We start from the raw sequence: 19,199 nt of genomic DNA, 5'->3' as shown, positions 1-19,199 counted from the left end.
CCCTGTTTAACTGCAACTGTGGCCAATGCAACAGGCCAGTAACTTGCTAGAAAAAGAGTAAATTTTGAATTGACTCGCCCCCTTTGCAAACTGCTTAAACAGCAAACGGTACCTTCCCTGTTTTGTTGAGAATCCGGAATGTTTGCCTCCCACATGCTTTTGAGTGGAAGCTTCCACTTTTTTAGAAGCTATGGTCAGAAACGAACTACAACCAAATCATTTTTTCCACACACAAAACCATTACATGACGAGTTTTGTCTAACCCAGCCTTTGGAGAGAGGACGGGAGGAAGAGCTCTGAAATACAAAAGTTTTGGGTCGATCCAAAACAAAATGAGGAGTTAGTCGCCTGGACCCGGCTGCCAAGCCGAGCCCCGAAGCCCGCTAGTTGTACGGCTACCCGCTGGACGCACCGGGCGAGGACAGGGGCAGCCCGGCGCCGAGCCCGCCCTCCCGCGGCGCCGAGTGACTGCTGTCGGCCCCAATCAGAGCTTCGGCCCGGCCCGGCGCTGCCGCCCGCCCCGTCGGGAAAGCCCGGCCCCGGGGCGGGGAGCTGGGCGGGCGCCCGGCGCTGCCCGACCCGGCCCCGCTGGGTCCCGGCAGGGGTGTGGGAGGCGGGGCTGCGGGCGGCTCGGGGCGGGACCGGCCGGGACGGGGCGGGCGGCGGAGTGGCGCGGCGCGGCGCGGCCGTGGGGGCTGCAGGGAGCCGGCCGAGGCGGAGGCGCTGCCGCCCCGGGAGGGCCCGCCAGAGTTCGGGCGCAGGTAAGGGGCGCGCCGAGGAGCTGCCGGGGCCGGCCCCGCCGTCCGAAGTCGCACCGACTGCGGCAGTTTTGTGTCCCGGCGGGCCGTGCCCCTCCCCGTGCCTGTCCTGCACGCACCGGCGGCTCCCGCCGCGCCGTCGGGGCCGCAGTGGGGCCGGCTTTTCCCCAGCGCCGTGGGCCTGGGCCGCCTGCCCCGCCGGCAGACAGCGGGTGTGCCCCGGAGAACGGGCGCCCGGGGGGGGCACACGCCGCGTGTCCGCTGGAGCGGCGTGTCCGCCGGGGTGCGGCGAGGGGCTTCACCGCCAGCCTTCCTCCCGCTGCCCAAGCCCTGTCTCTCCTCAGGCTGCGGTTAGGTGTTCCCGTGCTGCTTGCGCTGCATCCTGGCTGGAAGGGGGAAGGAGAGCGGTTTCAGAGGGAGGGTCGGTAATGGACTCCTGAGCTCCTGTAGTTTACTTACGTGCTTTAAGGAACTTTTGGGAAGCGGCAGGAGCTTTTAGGAAGCGGTAGGTTACGGTTTAATCCTTTAACGTTTTAGCGGGACACTTGAGCCGCAAGCACTGAAAAACTTCAGTTGAGAGTTTTATCTTGAACTACCAAACATGTTTTGATTTAAGGCCTGGGGTTCTTACATCCTGTAATTATTTCTCCTAAGTCTGTTTCTTTTAGGTCTGTGACTTCTGAAGGTTGGAATAGCTCTGCTAGCTCACATACTGGCTGCAGCAGTAAAACAGTGCTTTACATCTATGTAGTTACGTCTGCCGGGGGGGGGGGGGTGGGGGGTGGTGAGTGGAGGGGTTTGGAATTAAGCTCCGGCTTCGGTATTAAATGCTTGGCTGTGGTATAACGACGTTTGTGCTCCCTCGTGGAAGTGCAGCACTACTGATTTCGTGCAGAAACACAGAGGGAGTGTTTAGGACTTGGGCTTGGCTGTGCCTGAGCCTTCAGGGACAGTGCCGGCTCTTATTTTGGCCCAAGTGCAGATACTACCAGCAGCACAGTGTATAAGCTGTGGTGCGTAGCGCAATGGCAGTATGATTGAGCAATACGAGTGTCTCTGCATTCCAAAAAGTAAACAGCAAAAATGGGTCACAGAGTGAGAATATTCTCCATGCTTACATGATCGAATAACTGAGAGGAAGATGTTTCAGTGTGCCAACTCCAGATTTATTGCTTCTATTAACGGTAGCAGCTATAGCTTGAGGATTTACATTGATGAAGGATAAAAGGGACTTGTGATTATAATAAAACCACTAGTAAGGGTTTCAGTAAAGCCAGTGTGCTCAGTGAAGCAGCATGGCACGTTGGTTTGAGAGGCATCCTGGAAACCAGGAAAACTGAAATCTGCTTAGACTCTGTTCTGAATGCAGCAAGGATGTTGGCTTTCTAACTTCTTCACATCAGTAAGGAATTAAGGTCGAAATGCTCTCTAGTTGGCTTAATACCTGTCCGATGGGAATTTTGACAGTAGGATTCAGCACGGTTTCTTGAGAAGCTATATCAAATAGATCAGCTCCTAGAAGCAGAGAGAAGTGTTTGGTTTGCGCGTGAGTATGGCTGTCAGTGGCGTGCAGTGCTGCTCGTCAGTTAAGGGCAGTGTTTTGTGCAGGGAATATGAAGTTGATGTTTCTCTCCTCCCTGAAGGCAGTGAGAGCTTCACCTGTTTGCTGGGCTGTGGAACTGGGCCCTTCACAGGGAGTTCTCTCTTCAGCAGCATTGCTCCTGCTTTGAGGCATGCCACCTTTGAACAAGGTGCTGTTAGGTACTCAGCAGCCACTCTGACCCTCTTAAATGAGATAAGGGCAAGAGCCTGAGCCCATACGTATGGGTCCAGATTCAAGTGCTTCCTTGGCTTCAGTGAGTTTTGCCCTGGATTGTCATCCATTTGCCGGATCAGTTCTGCTGAGGAATATTTAAGTTGATGTGTCCTGTGCGCGTTTGTCTGCAGCAGATCCATGCTCTGGAAAATCTGGTGAGTAACATTTCTGCTTCTCCCTGGAACACAGGGTGGAGTGCCCTGAAATCAGGGATGTCACATGGGGCAGAAAGCTGGGGTGAATCTCATCTTTTTTTCTTCCCAATTTAGAACCAAGTCCCGTTTCCATTTTGGGTTGCCCTGCGCAGTGTAAAACACACTGCAGGAAGGAATGGGGTCCTGATGTAAACATTTGTGGCAGTGTATGGGGAGACTTCACTTGTAACCCATGTCAACATAAGGATAATTGTTAACATTCCTGAAATTACAGCCATTCCCAAGCGACTGAGGTTCTCAGGTGGTGGTGCTGGCCTGTCTGGTCCCATTGCTCACTGGTGATGAGGAGGACAAAGTCTGGTCCCGGCTCACTGGTCAGGTCTGGATGGCCTGAGGACAGGCAGGCAGTACTGCGTGTTACGAGGTGCACAGGACGGTTTCCTTCAGGAGGTTTTGCGTCTCATGAGTCCATCCAAATGGGGTTTCTGTGATGTTTCTGTCTTTCACTGCTTCAAGGAGCAGTTTCAGTGGAATGAAAATCCTTCCCCTGAAGAGGTTTAAACCAAAGAAGGTTAGTCACTTTCTTAAGAGTGGTGTGATTGCATTCAAAATACACCTTTGGCTTACACTCAGGACACGATGGTGTTGCTCTAAACTCGTTTGAATGACTAATTTCCTTTGTTGTGCTTTGCATTATGTGTTTTCTGTGAAGGTGGGGGGAGTGCACAGAGGTAGCTGGATCACGAGTCTGGTTCAGGTAGTCCGAAAACGTGTCCCTCACTCCCAGAGGAGTGCAAACAATAAATGCCTGTGACTTGATAGTACACTGGTTTGTGGTAATTTTCCACAGGGAAGGTAAGAGCACAAATACTAGGCAGGATTTAGGGACGTAATGGAATATCCTGGAAATTCCTGTGGTGGTAGAGGGGGTCTGTAAAGCCCCCGCCCCACTGCTGAATTTGCATGCTGGTAACCTCTGCCTCTGCTTGTAAATGGTGATGTGCAACTTAGGTTGGTATACCTGGGATAGCTTCCTCTCATGCTTTTGTTGTTTTCAGGCTTCAAAGCAAAACTCAAGTTATGTTGCTTCTTTAAAGCTCCACAATTATGATCTGACCTATTTCTGTCTGGCCAAGCCACATCTGTAAATTTATTAATATAAGGAACAGATTTATGGAAGGGTCTGGTGTGTTTTGTTGTGTTCACTCCTGTTTGTGTGGAGCTTGTGCATACAGCTGTGCATTAAGAATACATAAAAACACTTAATACCTTCATACATAAAACCACTGAGTGCTTTCCTGTGTTTAGGAATAATGCCTCTTCCCTCCTTTTGTAATTGTGACGTCCCACTGGCCATCCCATTAGTGACTTTTCTCTTGGATCCAGCTCAGGAGAGGTAAACTACATTGCCTTGCCTTCTGTTTACTGCTGGTGTTTATACCCAGACATTTATTTAGCATTTGTTTAGCATCTAGTATATATTCCTTCCCTGTCTTGCCATACTGTATATGTTTGTGTGTCCAGAGCCTAACCAGTGTGTTTCAGTGTCTCCTTAGCAGATGTGCTGTGCCCAGGTTTCTCCCTTTGTCAGTCTTCGCATTCGTACTGACTTCTTTTCAGTTTGAGTAGGACTAGGGCCTCAGCCTTCCCTGCATCTTGGCTGGAAAATCTTAGTGATGGAAAGTTGACTGCTAAATGGCTGATGTGTGAATGGAGAAAAGGTGGCCATTTAATGACAGCTTCAGCAATCAGTAAAGTGTACTGTTCAAGTAGCTCTTTGAAGATCGCAGGTTTACAGGCGTTAATCATTGCGTAACATAATAAAGACTCCGTGTTATTCCTGAGAGATTAAATCCCTTGCCCAACACTGGGAAAGGTCAGCATCCGATCCAAAGTTAAAGCTTGTTCCTTCTTTTGGAGGACAGTATTTATCTTGCCATGGGGTTGTTACCATAGAATGGTTTGGGTTGGAAAGGACCTTAAAGATCTTCCAGTTCCACCCCCCCTGCCATGAGCAGAGACACCTTCCACTAGACCAGGTTGCTCCAAGCCCCATCCAGCCTGGCCTTGAACACTGCCAGGGATGGGGCAGCCACAGCTTCTCTGGGCACCCTGTGCCAGTGCCTCACCACCCTCACAGGGAAGGATTTTTTCTTAATGTCTGATCTAAATCTCCCCTCTGTCAGCTTAAAGCAGTTGTTGCATGTTTCCATCTTCAGGTAACAGATGATCGTGCTAAGACATAGGTAATGTGTCTTGGTGGGTTTCTGGTGGGATCTTTGCTTTGGATTTCACCTTGTTTGGAGCACCCTAGCAAGGCTGCTCAGCTGTGAACACGCCTTGAAATGCAGGAAATGATGCATCCATTTCCCCCTCCCCCCTTTTCTTCCCCATTTCTTTCACAAATTGACTTGTGTGTTGGGTCAGCTCAGGCTGAGGATAGTGGCCTTTTGTTATTTTTCTAGTAGTATTTGCTGACAAGATGGTACTTTATTTCTGCTTCAAGTTTGGAATTTTCCATTAATGATTAAGTCATCACACTGGATTTGCAGTTGCTTGCCCATGATGTGTATTGCTCTTGCTATGGGCATTTATGATTTCCTGATATCCTTTAGCTTCCAGAGCACTTTGTTCCTCTGTGACTTCTGCTGTACGTGAGGAAAGTGTGGTGGGATAAAGGTTTGTCCTTTTTCCAACGGCTCTTCTCCTGTTCCTGTCTATAGGCCAAGATAAACTAATTATGTAAAGAGCTGATTTCTTTCTTCAGTGGAAATATATTTAGATACAGGTCTTGCAGCCAGTTGCAGCTAAAGCCTTTCTTCTCCTTGCCCCTGCTTGGGCCATCTTCTTCATTAATGGGGGAGGCAGGTGGAGAACTTGGGAGGGATTTTGGTTGTACAGTGCGGTCTTGCAAACCTGACGTACCCCTGGGTGGGGGTCCTGTGCTCTGTTGAGTGCTTGGTCCCTCCAGGCTGACAAAGCTAATGCTTCGTCAGAGCACTCTTCATTAGCGGTGCTGCCTGGGGGGAATGCTGTTAAATCTCGCCCTCATGCCTTGCGTTTTCTGTCGTCTTCTCCTGCATGTCATCTCAGGACTGTGAGGAATGACTCCTGGTGAAGACCAGAATCGTTCTTCTTTCTCTTTGGAAGCATGGTGCAAGTCTAAATCTGGCTAAAACCACTGGAGAATGCTTAAGTCTGATTCCCCTGTATTACATGAGAACATTCAGGCGAGGAGATTAGATCTCTTGTCCAGCAGCAGGCTGGAAACCTGTGTCCCAGTGTGTGTTAAGGTAAGGATATTCTTTCCTATTTTGTGTTCTATGTCATTAAGCAGTGCAGGTTGTGTCAGAGAATTGGGACCAGAGGCCATTTATGCAGTTTCTGGCTTGTGGTGTTTGAGGTAAGATTAAAAATAACAAAAAGTGTGACTTTAAGCACCCATTTGCATACATCTTGATGGTAATCGCACTTCCAGTAGGCACAGTGTTGTAACTCTTGGATGTAGCTCTTGCGTGAATAAGATCCCATCAAATGCCACCAGTGAACAAAAGGCTCCAAGATCAAGTACACTGATCCAAAAGTGGATTTATGTTTCCATCTTTCTTTGTAGGCTTTTCCCTAAATATTACTGGAAAACTTAAGGCTGAGACTTGAGCCGGCTGTTGCAGCATCTGAACTCTAAACTGGAGAATCTTTGTGCTGTCAAAGACAGCTGTCTAATTATGTCTTGGACCAGAAAAATCTGATAACTGCTAGTGTGAATCAGCACGCTTTAAATCAAAGAATTCTCATGGCTCCAAATGTGGCAGATTTGGGAGAATAACTTTATTTTCTTGCTCTGTAACAGATGTGTCAAAATGAAATGATAATGATTTGGTCTTACATGCCTTTTCTCGAACTAATCAATTCTAAACAAAAATCAAGGGGAAAGGTATAGGGTATGTTTTATATATGAATGTAAGATACAACCCAAATAGTTAATGGACACTGCAGTGGTGGTGAAGGGAGAGGAGATACAATGTAAGCAATTTTTAGTTGGTAACAGAAAAATAGCCTTAATGCTGCAAAAACAAACTGCCAAACAAACAACACCCCAGCCTCCTCTTTTTCAGCTCTTTCCCCTGTAGTGATCTGTTATAAATGATAGAAACAAGAACAAACATGTGATTACCAGAGCAGCACCAGGATCTGTTTTTGGGGATGAGGAAGGGTGGTACTGTTCACTGATGCTGTGGCAGCACAGCAATGTGCTCTGTCAGCAGGCATGGTCATGGGAGACTGGTTCTTGCCCAGCTTTGTGGTTGAGTGTTCACAGGCTGAGGGGTTCAGCCTAGCGCAGCGTGAGTCCTGAGGATTTCACATCATGTTCTAAAATTCAGAAGGAAGGTCACTAATAATGGCAATGGCATTCCTTGCTGTAAGGAAGAGCAGTTCGGTGGGTGACTTGGAGGCTGTTCTGTTGGCCTTTGCCACTTGGCATAGAATTTGGCAGAAATTGTTTCTCTCTCTGAAGGGGTAAGGTGTGGTTAAGGTTTATGATCACATTTGTGCTTATAGGAGTGACCAAGGCATGGACTGCAGACTGTGTGCTGTTCCCAGTAGTTTTTGTGGCCTGTGCGTTATTGCTGGTTACCTCCTGTCCCAGGCACCTTGCGGGCAGAGGGCATGAGGAGTGTGGTTCATGCACAGAACTCCACTGGAAGTGCTTGCAGTACATAAGATGGTTTGAAGACGTGCTGTGTTTGCCAAGTGTGCTTGGACTGCCTGTGGTGTGCTGCTGAGTGTCTTTCCGCAGCAGAGGTCTTAATCTGAGTGAAAGTTAATTTCTGATTACTTCCAAAGTTCACGGACCTTGTAGTCCATTTAAAGGATCCAGAATAATTCAGAAAGTCTAGGTAGGTGTTTTGTTGAAGTCCTGACTTGGTATTTTCGCCCTGAAGTATGTGTACTCACTACCTGTAACAATGTACCCAGTTTAGACAGAAATGCAGCCCTTGCAAAACCTTGGAAACCTGTAAATGCTGTTGAAGGAGATAGGCTCTTCAGATTACCCCAGATCACAGGGAGTGTACGGGATGTAGAGAAGAACACGCCAGCCCTTTGGAGGTTGGGATGCATGTTTTTGGATGTCATGAGATTGGCATGTGATGGTGTCTGTAGGATCAAATTAAGGTTCGGCAGAGTGTGATGCTGATAATTGAAGTCTGCCTTGAAGAGCAGGTGGGGAAAAATATCTTCAAAATGTGCCATGTTTCTGAAAATAGTCTTTATCCCATGCTGCTATAGAACAGTGGCCTGGGTTCTGTGCAGCTTAGCAAGGACACAGCCGGTGTGGGTTTGTAACAATCACTCTTGCCATATGGAGACTGCCAAAATCTGTTTTCTCTTAGGCTTCGATCAGGTAGTCTACTCATATGGAAGAAGCCCTGTGGAGGCAAGATGCTGGCAGGGAGAGGGACCGTATAGCCTGTTGGGACCTCCTTCTCTTGAGCACAAATGGGTATCCATAGATGTCAGCCGTGTGATTGTGTTGTTTTGCCTTGTCGTGGGAGCTTTTCTTGTGCAGTTTAAGTGTTTCCTTTAGCACCCTGGCTTAGGTTTATAAACCTGTGCTGAAATGTAGCATGGGTCCATCCTTGTTGATCCCACAGGAGCGCTGGGAGCAAGCTGGGTGGGGAGTGTGCTGCTTCCAAGAGCTGCTGTGTGCAGGATGCATGAGGAGGCAAAGGCTGGGGTGTGGATGAGTCTGCTCGAGCAGGGGGTGTTCATGGTGCTGGGAACTGCATTGATTTCCCTATCCAAAACACGTTACAGTGGGAGGTGGTGGTCTGATGGCTGTGTACCCTGTACTGCTCAGCTGGGTCTTTATGTTCTCTCTCCTGCACTGGCAGTATCTCTCATACATAGCTCTGCACCATAGCTGACAAGTCCTTTGTGTACCTTACCTTCTGGGGAACTTTGTGCTGCAAGGCAGGGAACCTTCACGTTGCAGCTGGAGGCTGATGTAACTATCCTTAGTGGTTTCTTTCAAGGTCCAAGTTCAAATGGCTGTTCTTCTGGAGTATAATGTGTATTACAGACAATTTCAGCAGGTTAGTAGCTTCTGCAGAGGGAGGAGTATAAGGACATGTTGGAGCAGCCAAGGCACACTTAAGTGTTCCCAGTTCCTGCCCACAGCTGTGTGCACAGAGAACTTCTTCAAGAAGTGGTGGGTGTGTTGAGCAACTAATCTCCAGGAAAAGCATATGGTAGCTGGATGTCTCCTGGTGGGTTCAGGTGCTAGCTTTGTGGTAGTATCCTCTGTCCGGCTTCCAAAGCAGGATTAAGCAATGAAGACTATTTCTTTACTCCTCATGTAAATCTCTGGGAAGTTGGTTTTGGATCAGAACAGACCTGAAACAGCTTGTCAGTTGGATCACAGAGCCGTCAGCATTTTTTTTCCCCTCCACTTAACTGAAGCTCATTTAACTTGTGACAGCACTTCTGATTTGTTATATTTGTAAAGGAAGCATCAGGGCAAGGTTCAGAAATGCATATTTATGTTTCTTGGCTTAGCTTAATTTAGCTCTAAGAACTTGTTTTTCTTATTTCCATATAGAAGAATTTCTTGTCTTAGGCTGGGATTTTTTTTCTGTACTTTGTGGGGTTGGTTTGTTTGATTTTCTGTTTTGCTTATTTATTTCTTTCTCCTCCTCCAAAAAGAGCATAGAGTGGCTTACCTTGGTCTACATCTTCCCGTGGATATGAAACATGTAATTACCAGGTCCTAACCAGAAAACATCCTGTTGGAGATTACCTCACTTATCCTGAAGCTGGTATTGGACCTCCTTGTAGTGCTGGGCAGGACCACTGCAACTTCTGATAGTGCTGGAGAGAAGATATCCTTGGGACGTGCAGCACTACTAGGAATTTGGACACTGGGCAGGGGAGTGTGCATCTCTTCTTGATGTTCTTGCTTGGGAAAGCTGTTTTGGTGCGGGACTCCAGCGAGGTGTGCGCAGTGTGGCTCTGCTCCCCAGGCAAGCAGGAGCACTGCTGGTGGGTTGGGACGTGGATGTTTGCCGTTCCACTTTGGTACCCGAGGAAGGGTCATGTAGCTATCTGTTAGCAGTGGCTGAGGCTGGGCTGTACTCCATGGCATGGGGATGCCACAGTCTGCAGCATGCCTCTGGCACCTGGTAGGGTGTGCATCCAGATTCCTGGCACTGCTGTGAAACTGGGATGCTGCTGATGGTGTTGGGGTGGTATCTGAGAGCAGCTGGCTGTGGGATGGGTTAGCCCTGGGCTAGCCCCATGTTTGGCTTGCCTCACTTCCTATGCAGCACTGCGCTGGTGGGCACCAGGACTGGGTGGCCTCACTGGCTGCCAGTTAGTAATGCCAGCTGCAGAAGTATGTGGCAAAGCTGTGACCAGGGCATTGTGAGCATGGGCTGATCTGACTGTCACTGAGGGTGATGAAAGTGTCTGTGCTGTCTAGACCAAGTGCTTCCACCCACAGCAGCTGGTGGCACCCATATGCCCTGAGGGCAGTAATGGCACTCCTCACACCCCTTCTTGCGAGTTTAAAGGATGATTAATCCTTCCCCCTTTTCAAGCCTTCACAGGAATTAACAAAGCAGTATTGATAATGTTGTTGCATAGACGGATGGTTATGTGAAAGGAGCAATAACAGGTCTGTGGTAGGTGTATATGCTTCAGCAGTACATTGCTTTCTCTCCCTCCATTTGCAGTGTTGCTTAAGAGCGTCATTTTGGTCTTGAGGCTTTAATTGTAGCGTGGAGATGAGAAGATTGACGTTTGTTTTCAGGGTGGTGCTGGTAAACTTCCTGCAGCTTGGTGTTAGAGATAATTCTGCAGGTTCTGCCTCCATTGTTGTGACTGGGTCTAAGGTGAAATCAAGAAAAATGTTTCGGTCGAACAGGCCTTCCTTTCTTTTTTATCCAAAGGGAAAAATCTGTTAGGAGCCTGATCTGTTGTTCTCATTACTAGGGGAGTTTCTGAATGGGACCTAAATCCATAATTATTTGCAGTCGTTATCTGTGCAACACAGTGTTTTCCAGGTCGGTATCTCTGGTTTCAGACTTGCTTGTTGCAATGTGCAGTCTTAAATCCTCATATGCCAAAGTGTTTGAGCATGAAAGTGTCAATATAGTGAAAGGCACTTCTCTCAGGATCATTTTGGGCATCATGATGGAATCGGCTGCTAAGGACCAGCATTTGCTCAGCTTACAGCAAGCTCTTGAGCTGTTGTTGGAAGGAGGATGATGTGCAGGATTGTTCAAGCACTTGCCTATGGCAAGGCTGGGGAGGGTGGAGAGGAGGCACTGATTGTCTGCAAGGCCTGCCGGGGATGAGGCTTCCACATAAACTGCTTGGAGGGAGAGGGGAACATCTTATAGCTCAGCATGGTGATTGCAAGGATGAAGACTCGCCGTGTTTCTGGAGAGCTTTGTGTTGGAGCAAAACCACAGCACGCCCTTGGACAGTGCCTCCTTTTGTGCAGGGTGATAGCAGTGATAGCTAGAAATGCTTTTCCTTTTGGACCTGTCTGGGAGGTTATCCTTCTGTTATCTGCACACTGTAGTGTATGCTTAGCTCCTTGCTTGCGGAAGTACTGAAACAGGACCTGGAGTTCAAGGCTACCTCCTGTAAGGAGCCTCCGTGCTGCTGTCTCCATCTGAAATCTGTTATCGTTTTCTTCAACTTCTTACTCTCAGACCTTGTGATACTTAAAACTCCCCCTTCCTTCCCCAGTCTTCCAAGGAATTTTACAAAGAAATCAACAGCTGTCTAGTTATGACAGCAAAATGAAGAAGGCTGTAACGTCTCCATAGCTACCTAAAGCGTACTTGTAAAATGTCGGTGGAAGAGAGTGCCCTACAATTATCCCATACGTTCCTTGCATGCGGATTGAAAGTCGTTTGCATTAGCTAAGTAATTGCTGCACACTTGTCTGGTGAGAAATGTTTGGTTACGGCAATAAACTTTTGTTTCTTTAACCCTGTGAAGCTGAAAAAAATTAACCTGTTTTATGCAGCAGACTAACTGACCTGAACTCGCAGTACATGAACTGATTGTAAACTTACCAGCTTAATCCAGCTTGTTTTTTTTCCTTGTGCTTCATGTAGCAGCTGAAAAGAGACAGCTTGTGGCAAATTAGCGGGGGTGAGCCTACAAAAAGATTGAATTATTCCTGTTTGAACAGTTCCCAGCATGCGAGCACTTGCTGCTTGGCTTGTACATCATCTGTATCTTGAGTTAGTTTGCCAGAGCTGCTGTAATTGAGGCAAAAGTAAATAACCTCCAACTGGAAAACTTGCCTTTGATGTAAATACTAATTTATTCTTCATCAGTGAACATAACACTAAGATACGATGAACAAAAATTGTGTTTGCTGTGTGTTTGAGTTCCTTGCAACAAAGGTCTCTCCCTGTTGTGTTTCTGTAAAGAGAAGCTGTTTGATGCACTGTCCTGCAAAGTCACTTTGCTCCTAGTGAAACCCAGTGCTGATATGAAAATGCAGTAGTGAAAACATATGTGAGGTTGGGCTTGGCACTCATTTGTGCCTTATACCGCTCAATTCACTTTGGGATATGGCATAAAAGTAACAGGCTGCAGAGTTCAGGCTACTGCATTTATGCAAGGCTGAGCTTACTGTCAGGCATGTGTAAATGCAGAAGTTGAAACGAGATGATGTTTTTGTAGGGACTTGCCCTGATGTACTGATGTATCTCAGTGCCTCTTTCAGAGGGGAGGGAGCAAAGGAGGGGTAGGGAAGCTACAGCACATGTGGCAATAGTTTAGGATCAGTGACCCAGCTGTTTAGGACAGTGTATCCAGCTGGACTGCTGATGCTAAATTGGAATTTGGCTGTGATATTGGAGTTAATTACTCTTCTTACTAAAAGTGCTAGATCATTTTTCTATGGCTGCAGTAATTAGGGCTCGGCTTTACTGTTGCATATGATGAGGAACAACACTTTCCTTCCTTAGATTCAGCTATGTTCATGTAGCTTCTGCAGAGCCTGCATTTAGGAGCAAAATGGGGAGGCTGTCTGTGTTTCTGTGTTAAAAGGAAGAACTGGGACCCTCAGCCTTTCCTCTGAGCCTCATTAGGTTTGCTGTCTCTTTTCGCCCTAAGACATTGGCTGTTTGTGGGGAAGATGTGACTTCCTGGAAGCAGCACAAGAAATAGCAGTGCAGTGCATGAGATATCTGCTAGAGGCAATGAAAATACTGCTTTATGCTTCTAGTGAGACCTCAGTTTTGCATTGTCTGATTTGCCATGTTTTTCTGGAAAGAGAGAGATTGATGGGGATGCAGACCCAGTGATGGCCCAAGTGGAGATCATTTACTGTTGTCCTTTTTGCCTGGGTGAGTTGTTAGGGAGATGGTATCTGAAGAGAGGAGAGTTTCCTGATCTGCCCCCTTTGCATGGAGAGAGCAGTGGGTCTCTGCTGCTGAAGTCTTTGGGTGTGGAAGTGAAGGGCAAGGAAACAGGCCCCCAGAGATTGCAGGGGGGACTGGGCTGGGCTGGTGGGGTAAAGGTGGGCTTGTTGGGTGGTGAGAGCTGCTCCAGAGCCAGGTGCTGCAGCCAGTGAACCTGCTGGCTTGAAGAGTTAGAAATCACAGGGTCAAGGATAAAACAGCACAGTGAAAAATACTGTCTCTTGATATAAAAATAACAAAAAATCCCCTTCCAGGCTGTGACGTTTTGGATGGGATGTGCCCAGCTAGCTGGCCATCACTGGTGTGGCAGCTGGCTGTCTTGCAAGCCTACATCATTGTGTTGCTGTCTGGATGGAGCCAGCATGCCCTATCCTGTTGGCCCTTCCTGAGCTGTGGAGATTGGCATTGGCAGCTAAAGTGTATGATCCTCAGATACCTCCATGTGTCCTACTGGAGGACATGCTCCTTACTTGCACTGCCATCTGCCATGGTGTCTGTCTTCTAAGCCCGTGTCCCTGCCCTTTGTACCTACAGTCTCCCACAGGCGCGCAAGGAAATTCAGAGTGTTGTAATTTATGCAGTGTCCTTTCTTTTATCCTTCTTGTGCTGCAAAGCTTTGAAGCAGACGTTTTGTCCCATATCTAGAGCCTCATGCCTGGATCTTGTTGATGTTTATGCAGAAGTGTGAGGGCAGCCAGAGGTTCTCCAGGGTCTGATAGAAGCCATACGTGACATTAATCCAAATTAAACTGTTACTCATTCTGTGATAAACAGGAGGTTACAGCAAGGACTCAATATGCTGCATAGCTTTGAGACTATGAAGAATGGGAAGTGAATGCTCCTCTCAAAGTTGGCTGTGCCTGTATGAGGCTGAGTGAAGTTTGAAACAAGCCAGGACGCCAAGCCCACTGCGTAGGAGTTTGCGAGAAATGAGGCAGATTTATGGGAGAGGACTGTGGGTACAGGGAAGCAGAGGGCTGCTGGAGATGAAATAAAGTAGCTAAACAAAACGTGGGCCTGCTCAGGGTGATTCTGTGATTGAGGAGGCATGGAGAAGGGAGAGGTCAGGTTGCGTGCCCCGCTAACATGGGCAAACTGGAGCTGGTTTGCTTACGTGAAAGGATTTTCCAAGCTGTTCTAGTGTACCTGCTTCCTCCTTGTGCTTTGCAGTGATGGAGTGTGTGGCAGGCATGTGGAAAGCAGGGGAAATTAATCTAGTTGGAGCAGCCTTGGAGTGGATGTGCAACAGCCCTGTTCTTGCTGCAGAGCCTCTTGTTGGGGGTCAGGCAGTGATGGAGGTTGGTTGGTGGCCAAACTGTCAATGGGGAGACCTGCTCTTCCCACAGTAGCAGGAAAACCTGTTCCTGGGGCTGTCTCTGGCCCTTGTACCCCTTTCCCAGTGTATTCCCAGTGTATTCCCAGTACTGGAATAAAGGTGTGGTGGACTTCCCAGTAGTGATGGCATTAAGGAAACTTCAGAGGCTGAGATGATTTTCCGTGGATGGAGTCAGAGTTGGCTCCCAGAGGCATGGGCTTTGCTGGCTTGTGTCCTCAGAATGGGCACAGTTCTCCCAGTGAGGTTTTTAGGCCTCACGAGGAACAAAAAGCATACAAGAGCGTGCATGCTCTGGGAGGTGTGCTGGTGTCAAAGAGCAATTGAGGCATGAGATGGACTTCTGTAATTTTACATTCCAGTTTACTCTGGTCTCAAACACTCAGAGCAGCCTGATGCTCTGGAGGGTTTGCAATGCCACTTGCTTCTCGCAGGGCTGGAAGTGCAGAGGGATGGATGCTCCCTTGGAGTTTCAAACTGCGGGTCTGCATGGGAATGCAGCAGTGCTTCTCCGCAGGAAAGCAGCGTCCATGGTCTGGCTGCCTCTCCTGCCTGCACAGAGATCATGTTGGATCTGGTGGATGTAAATAAACTTGCAGCCTTTCTGCAGAGCTCTGATGGCCAAAGAGGCAGTTTCCAAACAAAATGCTGATTCTTAGCTGCAGTGCTGTGTGCTAATAGTGCCTGTATTGGAGAAAAGGAGCAATTCTGTATCACAGCGTTTGAATTGCATGTTGATTTTTTTCAAGCATGCTGCTTGGGAATAAAGGATGGGGGAAGGAACTTTCTGACTCTGGGCTTGTGAGTCCCTCCTTCCCATGGGCTGTATGCTCAGCAGTGGGACCATATTAACTACTTGTGTTTGGATTTCCAGAGAAGAGGTTTTCTCTCGAGATTTCCTATTGTAATTCACATCTGTGAAGCTAGATGCAGATGCTGCCTGTCAGGCTGCAGAGATTCATGTCCAGCTGTGTATTAAAGAGGGAGAGAGATGTTATTTTGGCATCTGCAAGACAACGTACTAAAAATAGTCTAAAGGCTATGAACCCAAGAGCAAAAGTAGTTGTCCCAAAAGTCTTAATTGAGGCATCTTTCTTTTTCTTTTTACCTCTTAAGGAATGTTTGTTTGGAATATGCTCTGTGTCTTGGCATTTGCATCAAAAGCTGGTTGTGTTCATTCTGGAGCTGCTGTTGGGTGGATGGAGCCAGACTGAGCTATGTTTGTAGCTCTGCCACTTGCTCCCTCTGAGGCCTCCCATGTTTTCACTGTTTTCCTACTATCCTGCGTTTTAACTGCCTTTTCTACTTAGGGATCTCAAGCACCTCCAAGACATGCCTGCCTGAGTATGTGACATGCAGAGCCCTAGTGGTGTGCAAGGACAGACAGTGCAGCTGGGTGGGAGTGGCACTTTTTAGGGAGGCATAGGTGGTCAAGTAGCATGTGGAGATGTTGCTATGTTGAAGCAAGAGCTTTCTTGTGGTTTGGGCTGCTGAGTCTGGCCATGGCCTTATGTATTCAATAGGGGCAACTGCTCACATACATGTAGCAGCCTTTGTCCCGGGGCTTCTTTGTTAGAATCATAGAATAGTTAGGGTTGGAAAGGACCTCAAGATCATCTAGTTCCAACCCCCCTGCCATGGGACACCTCACACTAAACCATCTCATCAAAGGCTCTGTCCAGCATGGCCTTGAACACTGCCAGGGATGGAGCATTCACAGCTTCCTTGGGCAACCCGTTCCAGTGCCTCGCCACCCTAACAGGAAAGAATTTCCTCCTTATATCCAATCTAAACTTCCCCTGTTTAAGTTTTAACCCGTTACCCCTTGTCCTGTCACTACAGTCCCTGACAAAGAGTCCCTCCCCAGCATCCCTATAGGCCCCCTTCAGATACTGGAAGGCTGCTATGAGGTCTCCATGGAGCCTTCTCTTCTCCAGGCTGAACAGCCCCAACTTCCTCAGTCTGTCTTCATACGGGAGGTGCTCCAGTCCCCTGATCATCCTCGTGGCCCTCCTCTGGACTTGTTCCAGCAGTTCCATGTCCTTTTTATGTTGAGGACACCAGAACTGCACACAATACTCCATGTGAGGTCTCACGAGAGCAGAGTAGAGGGGCAGGATCACCTCCTTTGACCTGCTGGTCACGCTCCTTTTGATGCAGTCCAGGATACGGTTGGCTTTCTGGGCTGTGAGTGCACACTGAAGCTGGCTCATGCTCATTTTCTCATCAACCAACACCCCCAAGTCCTTCTCCAACTTTGTTATAGTCCTTTGTTGTTTTGAGTCCTCTCTGTACTTTGATGCTATCTTTCTCTGCATCTCTTCTGCATATCCCTCTCCTGTGCATCCTCTGAGGTGACCTGTACTGGAGACTCCCTGCCAAGACCCTGTGCAGGTTTTGAAACTGCCAAGCTCTGTCCTTTGCAAGGCTGGGGCCTCTGGTGATGGAGAGCTGGCTTCATTTTAGGAAAGCAAAATAAAGCAGATTAGTATTAACTTGCCTTCATGGAGCTCATCCTGGCTGCAGCTCAGTTTGATTACATTAGTGGCTACCCAGAGACTTCCAAATTTTAAGACTGAAGCAACTTTGCCTGCAAACAGTTGCTTGGATGTGCTCTCATAATTGTTTTCTGTTCATTGACTGCATCACTGGAATAGTATGAGGTGGTGTTAAGTTTCTGGACAAGGCTTTGAACAAGATCTTCCATCAAAGCGCTGGATAAACCACCTACTGTAGTGCAGAATGCTGGCCTGTGTTTTTGCAAATTGAATTGTTGGAGAGCTCTTACAATTATTAAAAGATGCGTTGTGTTAATTTAATTTCCTGTAAAAGACACAAGCTGGATGGTTCAAAGAAACAATGCAAACACTTAATCTAGGTAAAAGCAAAATTTCCATATCTATACATACGCAATACTTAAGGGTTTCCAGTTGCATTATGCACAAGGGGAAAGTATTAAAATATGCGTTGGAAGAAACCAGTTTAAAATCTGTCAGTTTTGAAGAAAGTATTTAATTGGTGAAGAACCGAGTAATGAAAAACAGTCAAAGCAAGAATGGAGGAAAGCATTGGTTTAATAACTTATTGGGGTGATGGAAGGCAGGATTTTTTTTCCCCGTTGTATTTTGAATGAGTTTAAAACTATGTTCCAGACAGCTCATCAACAATCAAGGTTCGGTGATGGTTTTGTGAGCAGAAGGGCTATTATTTGGGCTTTCTGGCTGGGTTCCAACTCAGGGGATTCCAATTCAGGATGAAATGCCCCCTTGCTGTAGGGAAGTGTTATCTCTATCTCCTATTTCATAGGGCTGGCAACTTCACCTCTTTTTTTTCCTGCAGATGTCTGTCAGAACTGAGTTAAGCTCCTAGCTCACACACGCTAAGCTGGCTCCTGCTAGTGATGCAGGGCTTGCGTGCCCAAAGTACTGAATGGTGCTTTTCCCACCACTGCCCTTGTGAGTGGTGAAGAGAAGAGCTTGTGGGGAGAGGTGGTCCAAGCTGTGTATCCCAGTGGAGCTGGCCCCTCTTGAATGAGTTTAGCTCAAGTGATCTTGGGCATTCTTTGAAGGAAGGATAGCAGTAGTTGTGCTTGCAGGATGCCAAGGAGTCTGAATGCTCTGCTATGTTTATACATAGCACTAAACTTTTAAAAGAAATATGTACATCTATATTATATGTAAATATATATTAAAAAGTTATGTTGCCTTCTGAATTTGTCCACAGGGTATCACGCTATTGTACCTGTGTGTGTGGCTGGGGGAAAATAGCAGGGAAAACTTGTAGGACTTGGGGGTCCCTGGGTGTTGCCTGCCTGCATTGGTGCTTAGGTATTGCTTAAATGTGCTTCATCAAACTCTTGCCTGTGTCTCCCACCAAATCAAGTTAAAGTTGCTGTGCTTGAACTAAAGATGTAAGTGGGAGGTCAGGTTAGGGATGGTGCTTAATTTTTTCAGTGTAGACAAGCTCTCTGCTAATTAGTCTGTTAATCTAAGTCCTGCAGCAGTTTAGCATTCTTGTTCAGTCATTTTCCTTCCCTGTACACTACCCTCCTGCTGCAATACTGTTCAAAGGCCATCTCGCCTCAGAAGTGGCAGCCTATCAATAATACATCAAGCGACGTTCCTCGGGCTGTGTGTTCATTGTAAAATGTATTGTGTGTATAGCTGCTTGCATCATTTCCAAATGCTTTTAATAGCAAGAACCATGCTAATACAGCGTGGTCCATCATGAACAGAATTTACAATTTGGTAACATCTCTGTTCCACATAGCCAGCCTGCCTGAAGCTGGGAGTGAGGATGGTGTGTGTGTGTTATCTAGCTGGAGTTCTCTTAACTGTGTGTTGTTAAAGAGCTTTTCTGTCTCCCACCACTGCTGCATGCTCTGTTCCAGTGGAGTCCAGAGAGAAGCCTGCTGCCATGTGTGAGCTTGAGCGAGTGCCCTTTGCTGCACTGCTCCACAGGTCAGCAGTCCTCCTCTCCTGCGCTCACAGTATCTCTCTGCCCCGCTGCATTTCTGAATCGAGTACTCTACGTGTGCAGCGTGGGTGTACCGAGCTGTTCCAAGGCAGTGACCTTCCTTGTGTTCCCAAACTGAATGCTGCAGGTCACAGGAAGTACAACTACATCACTTGGAGTCTAAATTCTTTGAAAGGATCTCCTGGGAATAAAGGCTCTCATTGCTCTTTT

General features: G+C 47.5%; 2 protein-coding genes across 11 annotated transcripts in view; one reads left to right on the top strand and one right to left on the bottom strand.

The window, feature by feature from the left end:
- Positions 1-395: 395 nt before the first annotated feature.
- On the bottom strand, positions 396-2,714 carry LOC136006066 (proline-rich protein 2-like). Its single transcript, XM_065664066.1, has 2 exons — positions 2,580-2,714; positions 396-1,103 (listed from the first exon to the last, which is right to left on the bottom strand). The coding sequence occupies exons 1-2, from the start codon at positions 2,712-2,714 to the stop codon at positions 396-398; spliced, it is 843 nt and encodes a 280-aa protein (XP_065520138.1).
- The window catches only part of PPFIBP1 (PPFIA binding protein 1), a 115,478-nt gene continuing 96,940 nt past the window's right edge, over positions 662-19,199 (top strand). For 8 of the 10 annotated variants that reach the window (XM_065673573.1, XM_065673637.1, XM_065673619.1 and 5 more), the window contains exon 1: positions 662-761. The gene's annotated coding sequence lies outside the window, so the exon portion shown is untranslated. Of the gene's footprint in view, positions 762-1,243; positions 1,264-5,822; positions 6,023-19,199 lie in introns of those variants that run through there. The other 2 variants (XM_065673555.1, XM_065673564.1) reach the window with 2 other exon arrangements.

The sequence above is a fragment of the Lathamus discolor genome, chromosome 1 (genome assembly GCF_037157495.1).
Source record: "Lathamus discolor isolate bLatDis1 chromosome 1, bLatDis1.hap1, whole genome shotgun sequence".
In the NCBI taxonomy this organism is placed as follows: Eukaryota; Metazoa; Chordata; class Aves; order Psittaciformes; family Psittacidae; genus Lathamus; species Lathamus discolor.
The sequence above is the reverse complement of the archived record's forward strand: the minus strand, read 5'-3'. Positions and strand labels throughout refer to the sequence as shown.

Excerpts from the sequence above, each read along its gene's own strand:
- LOC136006066 (XM_065664066.1), bottom strand. The coding sequence starts at position 2,714 with ATGGATCTGCTGCAGACAAACGCGCACAGGACACATCAACTTAAATAT. Across the intron at positions 1,104-2,579 it reads ACTTGAATCTGGACCCATAC|CCTGAGGAGAGACAGGGCTT; the intron begins GTATGGGCTCAG and ends ACCTAACCGCAG.